Below are 13,173 nucleotides of genomic sequence, written 5' to 3'. Positions count from 1 at the left end.
GCTGAGATAAACAATTAATTATTAAATACGAATCTTCGCATGATTCGGTGAGAAATGAAAGATATATTCCGATCGAAATTCTTACAGGTATGCGTAACGTAACATATATGAGCACTGTGTATACTATTTCAATTACATATACGTTAGGATCGGAGTGTCTGTTGTTATGTTGTGAGGGACGCTATATACGAAATGACCTTTGTACCAGGATTACGTAATAGCTGATGATGGCTTTACCCGTGTTTGTGCCCTGAGGCATGTTTACTTATGGCGATCAAATTTTGTCGGTTACAATGATACTTCAAAGTGGGTTTTCTCCTTCTGTTTATAGCTCCATGATTCAACCACAGTACCGTGTGAACGACACGAACCATGTGCAACGTTGTCATGGCAATACTTCACTACTCTTCGCTCACCATGCTGACACAAGTTTTGGACATACTGAAATAAATCTCGACATATACGAAACGTTGGCGCGCGCCGAAGTGCCAAAATTATAGCACGACGTAAATATAGCATGTTGACATGACCAATGTAGTAATATGGCATGCTGTTACAAGTTTTCGACATGCTGATGTTGAATTTGACATGTTGATAGACGCAATGGCATATTGTATTTTGTTTCGACATGTTCATATGGAATTGTAACATGCTGATATCGAATTGTAACATGTTGATATCGATTTGGACATATATATATTAACTTGGACACTTCACTTTCTTTTTCGACATTTATGGAACGTTTGGCTCTCCGTATTCTGATGCCTTTATAACTAAAGATGTTACAGCTTAGCCCCAAAGAGTATAGTTCGGGGGCTTTGCCACAATCCAATCATTGACTCGCCTGAAAGGTCATTTTTTATCAATACAAATTTCGCATCAAATATCTGATAAGACGTGTTTTCACGAATTTATATATATATATATATATATATATATATATATATATATATATATATATAAAACTTATAAGTTCATTGGACATAAATAAACAAATATTTCACGTTAAAGCCTTTTGGACTATATGTAAATCAAACTGGATGTCATTTTAAAAATAACACATAGACTAAAAATAAATAATTAAAATAAAATATTAAAAATAACAAATGCTTAAGATATCCAAAAGACAGTTCTTCATCGAAGGGGCACATTTGATTTGCCAGTAGGGAACATTTGCTATTGTGTAAAAAAGTGGGCGGGGGGGGGGCACGTTCCCCCCAGTTCCCCCCCGGCTCCTACCCTCTGTTGTTAACGTAAATAGACGAAAACGAAAAACGGCTGCGCACTAAGACGAAGGAAGCAAACCGTAGTCAATATACTATGGAGACGACGTGGTATGTCGTCGACTGATGATTTACCGTAAACAAAATTACAGAAGTCTACCTAAAGTAAAGTGATTTCATACCACACATTGGAAGATTTTCTACAATCCTTGCAGTTCCTATAGGCCTATTACTTTATCTCACAGGACAAATCCAGTGCTGGGGCACACTCTAAATTCACAATGGTCAAATAGTTGACCATAGTTCATAGTCACTATGATTTGGACCACAGTGAGGTCAATATGTGGGGGTTTGACTGAAGATATGGTCATTTGAAAACTTCCCATAATGCAATATATCACATTTACCGGTACCGACGGATCGTACGAGTGCTCAAAGTTTGGGCTCCATGGTAATCAGGGGGAAGGGAAGGGCTTGCCTCGGCTCTTTCGCTACTGATTAATAGTTTTTGCAGTAAGAAATAAACAGACTATGCCCAAAATATACTTATTGATATTTTCGTGGATGTCATGTCACTAATAAACTAATAAAAAAAAAGGAACAATTAACAACACTCATAGTTATGTTTACGAACCTTCATGTTTTTTATATGCCGCTTTATCGTTGATGACATTAAATTTATTTTTAGTAGCCTATTATATAATTTAATATAATGTATATTATAATATCACACCGTAACAAAATATCAGGGTATAAGCTTTACACACATAGGTAGGTGTATTTCATGTTTCTATACAGGTCTATGCACGGTGGGTTACAAAATATCCATCTCAGGAAACATGCATGAGAAATTTGGACATCACGACAGCACATGTATAGTGGTTCAGCTATACACTATATAATGGATGGTTCAAAGTTATTTCTCAAAAGAAAATCAAGTTACTTCAGTATATCCTGTACGGTACTGAATTTAGGGAGAAAAAAAACTATATTGTTTCAATTCTCCTTTGAAGAAGATCCTGCTAGGATCAAAAACTGCGAGACAGAAGGGGGGGGGGGGATGACAAGCCCTTTCGAACTGTACGAAGCAATTTCTCCTTCAGCTGTAGGTAGGGGAGGGGGGGGGGTAATGGTAGACCAGGAGAAATAACAAATAGGTGTGCATAAGAGACAAGTTTCCTTGAAGCAGTGTAACAAACGATTAAAGGCCAACTGAGCAGGAGGAGCCATGAGAACAAGAATCTTAAGGTCCCCAATTAATGTTTTCAATATATATAGTTATATGTTTAGGATATAGTTAGCTCAGTGGTTAACGCCGGTGCCTTCCAATCATCAGGTCCCCGGTTCGAGTCACTCCAAGATTAATGTATGTCGTCCAGTTACAGAGTTGTTGACAATTGACAATTAATAATCATGGACGTTAAATATGAATGTATAAGAGACTGACTTCGGTCAGCTTGCGGCTTTGATAAGCCAATGAGGCTTCTTCGCGAGTTCCTCCTTGCAGGAGGAACTAAAATACATACGTACATACATATCCAGTCTGAAATGCTTTGCGACTATAGGTGATGACGTCATCCACTGGTCTAAAGTCATCCTTGCATGAGTTAATCCTAGCTTACGCACGGGGCCGAGCGTTGGTTCTAAACTGATACGTTATATATTTGAACTAACACATTTGAATGGCCTTTGTCAGCCAACAAGAGGTGGTTCTTTTTTACGCTTGGTTCAAATTATCTCGGACAATGGTTACCCATGATGCTATCTGCTCTAATCTTCCTTTAAGACCATAAACTAGTTACATCGTGTTGTTCTGCTATTGCAGTTTCAGAATAGGAACGTGAAGAGATGTTAATTACACTAAAAAGCTTTATAGATGTAGTAAATTGGATTGATTTGACAAGGTATTGTAGCAAAGTAATTTCCCTTAACAAAACCTTTACAGCTCTATAGAGACATTCAACAATAGTGTGAACTAACACTGGGGGATAGCGGGCTATCTATACCTATACAACACCAAAGTGTATATATCGCTGTGGCGGACGAGGATGGTACACATTGACCCCGAGAGCCAGACTGTTCTACTATATGGGATACCCCATTGGAGTTTTCATTTCCCAAAGGTATACATTAAGAGAAAGGAGAATATATAATTTGTTATGCCACATTTCACCGGTGTCCCTACTTTAAAAACCATTGATTATAGGAAAATGATCTCAACGTTAATACATTTTTGCTCTATATAAGCGTCCTAGTGGTTAGGGTGTCCTCATACAAAGCGGGAGGCCCGGGTTCGAATCCCGGTGGAGGCTGGAAGTATTTTTCACTGTTCTTGATTTTCCAGCTCATTACGGTTTCAATTATATATATATATACACACATACCTACATTCGTACACAGGACACTACAAAAAAAAAAAAAAAAAAAAAAAAAAACACATTGAAATGTTGGTTATGATATGTGTTTTTTTTTTCTATTCGAAATGATGGAACACTGACACACGGTAAATAGAAATAAAAAGGGTCTTCGTGTAAGCAAAAATATTGCGTGTCTCGATGGCGTGGGTAAATATAACCACACAGACATTTTATTGGGGTAATTGTAACTCGTAACTAGATGTTTTATACCACCAATCGCATATTACGATATTTTCGCTACTGTATTTACTACCCTTTACAGTAGTGGATAATAACTTGTTTATGGCAATTTGTTGGTGATAAACCTAGATTTGTAGCCCTTCACTGCTTAAACTTTACATCTAACAGTTTAGAAAAAAAACACCGGTGTTTGACAAACAGACTTTAATACCACGAACTATATATAGGCCAACACGAATGTCAACGCACCGTGATTATAGTACTTTATACGTTATCTATACACTGTATATTGCCGGCTATGTACCCTGATATACATGCCATTCATCTTTTCATTGTACTATAGTTCATAATTATTTGCCCTGGATACTGTCTATCAGGGATGGTCTGGGACAGAAATAGCTACCGGCTAAGTTTTCCAACCGGTGCGCACTCGTAGTTTTGAAACTAAGCGTCGAATTTTGCGTCTCGGACGATACTAGCAAATCTCGCAACCAAGGGGAATTCGGCGCATCGGTTCTGAGCCGGTTTGCCACACTGTCTCGGTTTTATCTAGTCGAAACAATGATACTTTGATACTGATAAATGCCTTTTCCAAGCGTGGAGTTGTGGAACCACATTTACTTGTAGACCATATCGGTAGTGCGTGGCATGGTTTAGGCTATAAATATAGCGATTACCCCCCCTCCCAAACAAAGAACGGTAACGAACACACAGTTTCTCATGTGGGGCTGTATATGCATTTTATGGACCGTATTGTACATGGCATATATGCTTATGCTATAGTTCACATAGACACACGTCTACATAAAAATCTCCACTATCGAAAGTTCATATTTGCCATTTTTACTTTTACAAAACATATATTACGCTATGTGAAAATGCTGATTATAGTTCCAATTAAGAACTGTTTACAGGCGCCTCTTCATTCCTTACAGGATGGCTGTAGTAAGTCATTTGAACAAAACTTCCATTAAATTCAAGTGATTTGCCAAACCATTATGGGTTATGTTTTTACCTATATTCTTTTTCAATTAAGAGAATACACTTATTCGTCTCCATGGTTTTCCCCCCTTCATTTATTACCCTGGAGGGCCGGTTGTTTATCCGCTTCTGTGTTTTCTCAAGAACCCTCGAAAGAGCTTTCGATCAACCCCATGACAAGCATTGAGGGTTCGATGAGTGGCCTACTCGACCGGAGTTAGGGCGAACTTTGCGTATGCCGCACAACAATTCAAACCGAGGGCTTAGCTAAACTCTATACAAAATACTCTATTATATGACTGAGCTAGTCCTGTCAATTCACTGGCTTTCTTGTCAACTCTGTCGCCCTTCAACCAATCAGAGTTCGAATTGGAGTGTCGCGTAGAATGATTGATTGAATTCAACGAGGTCCCTGTCGCTTTGAAGAATACCGCCCCCACTCTTATAGTTACTCGAGCAGTAAGGTGTATGGTTAGCGTAAGATCTTCGCAAGATAAAATAAGATTGGCGAGCCATAGAGCTGGCCTTCATCTGTCACTGTTAAACCCTCGAAAAGTAAGATGAGGAGAAAAAGAAAAAAAAAGAAAAGAAAAGAAAGAAAGACAAAATCTACACAGCTTTAATAAATTTGGACACCCTTATTAAAACATGTTCGTACTAACGCCTAAAATAGAATGAAATGGAACATAAATTGGCCATGACTCAAAACCATGACAAAAGAAGTGAGTACGAGTAAAGGACGTAGGACATTTACATACAATAACAATGCTCTGTTATTACTATGATTTCTTCAAACAAGCCATCTTACATAACTAGGAAAGGATCGTTAAAGAGTAGAGAGGTCTCAAAGACATCAGATTAAAAGGACTTCATAATTAGCCGAATATTTCAGTGTGCAATAAGTCTTCGGATTTTTTTTTTGCGGGGGACTCGAACTCTTGTAATGATTCACAAACACCGAGGGTTGTTTAGTAAGATAAATTAATGTCTTATTAAGGAAAAGTCCTTTGGGGCTTATATGGTTCTATTAATTTTCCGTTGTAGCTTCTTATCAAATCAAAAACATATTCATCAAACGGAATCACGTCATCCTCCCAAAGGAAAGAAAAGTAACATGGGTATATATATATATATATATATATATATAAATATATATATATATTAATAATACACATTTATACACACACACACATATATATATATATATATATATATATATATATACATATATATATACTTCAAAGCTAGGCTTACATATAAGAAGTACATCAGCCTCTATAATCCAGCCTGCATAGCGATCAATATGAGAACACTACCATGTGTCCGTGATTTGAGACCCATATGCTCAACCTTATCACACCAACCGTAGATAAGATTAACAAACTTCAGAACATCACACCACTGGTAAAACACAATATCGTTGGCACTAATTCGGTGGTAATGCTATATAACATAGCTCAATTTGTTTCTGTAATATTTGCATGCACCATTTAATTGGTAATTTGATGTAGGAATGGCGTTCGTTTTCCTCTGGTCTTTTGGAAGTTCACCATATATTGTTTGTGGGTAACTTGGATATTAAACTCTCCCGTGTGTCTACATCCCGTCAGTTTCTTCGCACAGGTAAGTAGCCATTCGGAAGAGCCAAATTAATCAAGCTACCAAAAAAAAAGGAAAGAAAAAAACGTTTATAAGAAGAAGAAGAAGACCAAAAAATGAAATATAAAGAAGGAAAATGAGGTGAAAATGTCATGTATTCAAACGTAAACAAACATCAGCGTATGCGGTTGTTAAATCTATTATGTATGACGGGTTTGAGAGAAATATACCCAATATGATACCGTATATTCACTAATAATTAAACAATTTTTCCCACCACATCGATAAACCAGTTCCCTCTTTTTATTTTTAAGCAGTGATATATGTTTACACTACCCAGTTGAACAAACTCCGCGACGTGTTAAAGGTATATAAACTACTTTGTGTACCTACACCTGACCCTCTTCAATCTACCTTAAATTGTATACAACAGTCAAAAAACAGGAGTTAAAAAAAGTACACAACGCGGACGTTGCCTTTGTAAATTTTTCCCCGATATTCATTCCGTCGCCAGTTAACTGTCCTAGGGATTTTTATCTCCTAAACACACGTCCAAATCCCTATTCTGAAGAGACATAATTTCGTCGCTTGGTATATTATACTTCTCTCCCAATTTTTTCTTTCTTTCTTATTTTCTTTTTGCCCTCTGAAATCAACAAGCTTGAATTGCTGACATAAATCAGGCGAAATTGACAAGAGTCTGACAATTCATTGATTGATTATGGTCTATAGGCCTAGTCTGTACGCTCGCCAAAGCGAATTAACAACCTCAAATCCCATTGGCTGGTTTCTATCACATGATATCATCACATATCAATCACTTTTGATGACTGACAGCTACTCTGTACTGACAGCCAATGAGAGCTCGAGTTGTCACAGAAGACGGATTGCTATTGGTCATATGGAGCGGCCTTTCACGCGGAGCTGTTATAGAACGTTTGTCAAGAAAGTGTCGGCGGTAAATTGGCGGTTTTGTGTGTTGTCTAGCAATGCGGCAAGCTCATAAGACTTAGTGTGTGGTGCAGCCTTTACAATCTAAATCCCCTCGTACAATGCTATTGCTTTCCGCAACGAGTGTTGAAGACCGGGTAATCATTTTACTCGCCGTATTTGTCGTGTCAAGACCACACTGGATTCTAACAACACGCGCTGTCAATTACACATTCGTCGCTTTCATTCTCAACTTGAAACAATTTTCTTCTTTCCACGCTTAGTCTTTGAGGACGCATACAGCTTTTACAAATAGTAAAATTTGAATGTTATCTGGAGAGGGAAGGCAAACTTTGCCAATTATAATAGAGAAGATTTTGTGTTTCTAAATAGTCATGCTTACAGCTCGAACACAATCTATCATGCATACGGAATATTTACAACCCCTGGATCCTCTTCCAACTACGGTAAGTGAAATCTTCAAGTCTTAAAATATTCTCCTACTTGTTATTATTTACTTTTTTTGAAGTTGAACACTATTGATTTATTTGTCTGCTGCTCTATTATCCCGAAATTCAGATCCTTTGGTCAAAGCAATTTAAATCGACAAGCTTTAAAAATCATTGTTCGTCAAAGTAATTCGCTAAAAATTGTCAAAGACTTTAACGAGAATTTGCTAAAAAGAAGTGTGAGAAAAAAATTAAGAATGTTGTAGAGAATGTTGTTGTAAATAGCACAGTATATTACAAACAATCAAAATCAGATTTTATTTATTTTCCAAGGAATTTTAGAACCCGCAAAGAACTTCCTGTTCCGTGTTGAAAGTTTTAACTTTATACGTTGAAGTACCGATCCCGACATCGTATCTTAGTTATAAATTACAGAGTAAACATTCGGAAATAAACATTTAAGTTTGTACTTGTTTTGTTTAATCTTCAACTATTTTTGTACTTTTCGCGTTCTTTTCAAATGTATCAAAATTTGTTTTGTCGGGAGAGGGGGATTAAGTTCAGACTCGGTCATCGGGGGAAACTTTGTTTTTGTCCCTGAACTTTTCAAATCGATAAAATGTGATAAATGAATTTGGGGTAGGTCCTCCATTGAAGTGAATTTACACCGTAGAGTGAATATTTCCAAGAGTTTGTAGACCGAGGTATTTTCCATATGGGAGTATCCTTTATGCATTTTAATATTTCGATAGTGATAAACTAAACGGTTGCCACATTTTCCGCAAAGAAACTTCCTCTTTTCTCATACATCATAAAAGTAAAAGTAATTTGAATTGTAATATTTTTCTGTAACTCCTTTCTGTCGAATTTATTTTTGTGGTCGGGCAGTTTTTAAAATACAAAATGGTATTTCCATATATATATATATATATATATATATATATATATATATATATATATATATATATATATATATATATATATATATATATATATATATATATATATATATATATATATAAGTATTTACCTTTCCCCTGAAAGGACAACGTCATAGTAGCTATTGTTTATGGTCCATTGTATTGTTTTATAAAGTTACCATCTAGAAGTCTTTTACTTCGAAATTGGATTTAGTAATTGATTTTAATACTTTATAATTGGTTATTTTATTGCTTATTGTTAACTTGATACTGTTTACTTCGTAATGAAAGTAATATCAAAATTAAACAGCATTTCCATTGGAATATAACAAGATATTTTAACGATTTTATTGCCAATAAACCAAGTAGCTATCGAATAAATGAAAACATAAATAAATGACGTAATTTTTGTCACAATATAGCAACTGAAAATTCAATATCCAAAATTTATCAAGATGTGTTTATTTCGCCTAAACAATGGTATAACTTATACGCCCATGCACTTACTTTGCATTTTCATTATAATAACAAAGACTACATTTTTAACAATTCGATATATCTTTCTTTGGAATTCTTGGTATTTCCGAAAATGAGTCATTCTGAACAGATGGGATGTAGTTGCACTTTTCATTCCATAATATTTTATGTCACGAGGTTTGAAGTTTTTCAAGCAAAATAAGTATGATTTTTTTGATTATAAATTCGAAATATATTAGTCGGTTCTTCGATCTATTATATGTACTGAAATACGTACCGGTGTTTTGATTAGTAAAGGTTAGATTAAAGTTTAACTTAAACAGAGGACGAAGCTGAGCATGTGATTGTTAGTCTTATCAAAACTATTTGGGCAACATTTACATGATACGTTTAAGGTGAAATAGTTAGACCTTCCCCCAAATAGTAAGGATAAAACTCCCCCTCCCCCTAAAAAAATGGCTTAAAATCAATGGCAGAATGTCTGCCGATTAAACTTGCAACGATTAGCAAATGGTAAAATACATATAAAATATTCTTTTTCTTATACCATGGTTAATATTTTGGTTTCTATTTTTCTTCTTCTTTACAGTTGGATGCCAAAAAGAGTCCACTTGCACTCCTGGCTCAGACTTGTTCAAGTATCGGTAAACCAGATATTCCACACAACACGGCTGACGCCAAGACTCCGAGCACACCGCACGATTCAAGATGCGGGAAGACATCTCCAGAGAAAGGCGCGACTGCTGCATCGGATGAGAAGCCATTCGATTTATTCAAAGTTAAACGAGAAGAACATTCAATCGGAAAATCGTTCTCTAACATCGGGAAAGACTCCCATCGGACGTCACCGTCGTCTACCGCCGAATCGAAGCCCATCGCCAGTGCAACCGCATTCACGAGCCGATCGGTATCACCGTCAAAATCTCGCAGCGAACATTCCACGAACAGTAGTAGCGCAACTGTTAGTGCTACCGACACAGTGACGTCACACAGTACAGGAATCAGCCTCGGCTGTTCGTCTTTACATTCGGACCTTTCTCATCATAGTAGCAAAGAACTCAAATCACATTCAGTACCGATTCAGTCTAGCCACGCCCCGCCGATGTTGCCTGCTGCACACCTAACATCTCATGCAGGACTAGCTTATTACAAACCTGGACAACCATTGTTTAGTTCGGCTCACAATTGCGGATGCTCGTCGCAATTGTCTAGTCATTACCATCATTTGGACTCTGCGGGGCTAAATAAGACCGATTCGAACCCTCTGGTTGCCCCGGGATACGCTCGTGTCAAAACGGCGGACGGAGCCACAACTCTCATGCCAATCTGTCGGGATCCGTACTGTAACAACTGCCAGGCTTCTCAACACGCAGTCGCATCTGCCGCGTCCGGCTGCACCCAGTGCCGTCACGATAGCTACCCACTACCCGGCGCCGTGCCTTTGGCCTTCCCACTACCAGGGGCACCATTTCCAGCTTGTCCGATACCAACCAGCTTAGCCAGTAGTCCATCAGCGGGCCTAACGCCGTACCTTTATCCACCCTTCAGCTCCCTGCCAGCTCCAGCTCAAACGGAACATGGACATGTGTGCAACTGGGTGTCCGGCAACACGAATTGTGGCAAACGGTTCGCCTCCAGCGAAGAACTCCTTCAACACCTACGGACACATACACAGCAAAACCACGAGAATTCATCGTCCTACTCGGCGAGCGAATTAGCGGCATCTTTAAATGCTCAACTTAGTGCTTACTACATGTACTACCCAACAGCGGCGACGCTGCAGGGAGGTACACTCGCAGGGTTTCCAAAGCCAACTTTACCGTCAGCTCTCAGCCCCAATTCCGCACTCAGGTATTATCCTTACAAAGCACCCTTATCGGCTCCGGCACTCACCGCTCTACCCGGTCTGCCCGCTGCTTATTACTCTCCGTATGCACTTCATGACATGAAGAGTCGGCTAGCATCCGCAGCCTTACCACATTAAAGAACATTTTCAAAGTTAAGTGTTGAACTTTTAGATTCAGCCTGAACAATCACAGAATATGAAACGGGAGAGTTTTTTTTTTTATCAGAGTAATAAAACACTCCATGTAATAATGTTTTCTTAAAGTATACCGAAATTTATTTCATAACACAAAAGTGACTTGACAAAACTCGGAAGATCTGGAATTCCCTGACAAAAGAAATCGGGGATCTTAAAAGACATATTCTAGTATGTATCTATATGAATGCCATCATAATAGTATATTGTTAAGAACTTAACACTAGGGTTAAGATAATTCAATGTTTAATGATGTCTGATTTAAGTATTTTAAGGGGGTGGGTGGGTGGTTGATGGTAGGATTGGGTGGGGTCACATTAAATGGTCTTTGGCGTTACTATAATACCCTCAAAACATTATCCATGGTTGCTTTTTTCTCGGCAGATAAATTCTGGTAAGGGCAGTGCGTAATATTTACCAAGAGTCCTATTTATTTCAAAAGTCATTCGATTATCATTTGTTCAAATTTAAACTCTTTAAGTCATATTTCAAACGAAATGGGGGGGGGGGGGGATGGGAGATCTAATTTGTTTTGTTAGAATATATTCGACAACCGAGTTAACCTTTTTCCTCCAGTCGTTTTGCCATGTGTGGGTTCATTCGAGTTTAAATGCTGTATTCATACGTCTGTTTTGTGCGACATGCTTCGCCAGCAAACGTCTGATATATTTACTTCATTATAGTCCAGGGAACATTAATCACAAATATTTTACAACTCTCTTTGGGTTCTTGCCACTCCCAACGATCGTAAACCAGTCATTCGAGTTGATAACAATATGAGTTATGTGATCCCTCCATATTTAATTTTGCCTGACGTAATTTATTAGCTACATATTGTGGTTGCTGTAATCATTTTTTTTTCTCGCGGATCTGATACCGTGGACTGTCAGTCTTTATCAACACTTTCAATTTAGTAGTCTTGTTTAAAATTACAGCATAGTTGTTTATGGTTTAAACTGATATATTGAAAAACCCCAGAAAAACGCATTACGTCTTAACAAGTAGGTTTTTAATTTGAATTTTTTCCTCTCCTTTTTTTTTTGTTGAAAATCGAATGAAACTTAACCTCCTTTGAAAATGGTTTCTTTACAGTTAATAAGGGTGCAATGTTATTCAATTTTTAAGGATTTCTCTTTACATGTAAATATGTACGTGTAATAATGTAAATATGCTTGTTCAATATTTTACGCTCATATGTACATTAATTTTTGTACAGAGAACCAGTATATATGAATACATAAAAAACGAACATCAATATAACGTCTCTTTATTTTTACCATACACTGTTTACAGTGAGATATTTCTTAATCATTTCAACCAACCTTCCCCCCCCCTCTTTCCCCAAAGAAAACATAAAAACCATTTCCTTCTACGTCGCCGTTAAAAGTGGAATGGTTCCTATTACTAACCAAACATAGAATAAAGGGTACAGTCTACATAAAATTTCCAGCGTATGATTAACACCTTTAATGAAGTATTGGAAGAATAATACCCCCGATCATTTATGTATCGAATTGTTGTAGGAAACTCATAAGTAAAGAAAACAATTTGAAATAGAGTATGATTGAAATGATGTACCCATAAGGCCTCGGCTGACTTTTGCTGTTTTTCAGAGCGCGACAAAATGTCCTTTAACCATTTTGACTGGTGAATAATGAACGCAGACGATCTCTAAAGGAGTTTTGTCGTAACAGATGTCGTTTTACGAAACTCAGGCTAACGACTTTTTCTTAGAATAAAGCATAATTGAAAAAAGCTACGTTACTTGTTTACACCAAAAATGTCCTGAATATTTGGTGAAGTAAGACTGTGATAAATCAGAATAATACGAAGACTGGTGTGTTAGGATTTGTTCTGCAGCCTTCTTTGTCCAAGGCGGTGACGTAGTTAAAGATTCATAAAGCTGAAGGGTGGGTGTGGTTGAGAAGGGGGGGGGGTGATGGTGATTGAAAACGA

At 37.3% G+C, this 13,173-nt stretch overlaps 1 protein-coding gene across 1 annotated transcript; it reads left to right on the top strand.

Moving 5' to 3' along the window:
• The first annotated feature begins 7,405 nt into the window (after positions 1–7,405).
• Positions 7,406–12,472, top strand: LOC139968984 (zinc finger protein 503-like). Its single transcript, XM_071973642.1, has 2 exons — positions 7,406–7,797; positions 9,766–12,472. The coding sequence occupies exons 1-2, from the start codon at positions 7,726–7,728 to the stop codon at positions 11,158–11,160; spliced, it is 1,467 nt and encodes a 488-aa protein (XP_071829743.1). The 5' UTR covers positions 7,406–7,725; the 3' UTR covers positions 11,161–12,472.
• The last annotated feature ends 701 nt before the right edge of the window (positions 12,473–13,173 follow it).

This window comes from Apostichopus japonicus, chromosome 6 (genome assembly GCF_037975245.1).
Source record: "Apostichopus japonicus isolate 1M-3 chromosome 6, ASM3797524v1, whole genome shotgun sequence".
Taxonomy (NCBI): domain Eukaryota; kingdom Metazoa; phylum Echinodermata; class Holothuroidea; order Aspidochirotida; family Stichopodidae; genus Apostichopus; species Apostichopus japonicus.
The sequence above is the reverse complement of the archived record's forward strand: the minus strand, read 5'-3'. Positions and strand labels throughout refer to the sequence as shown.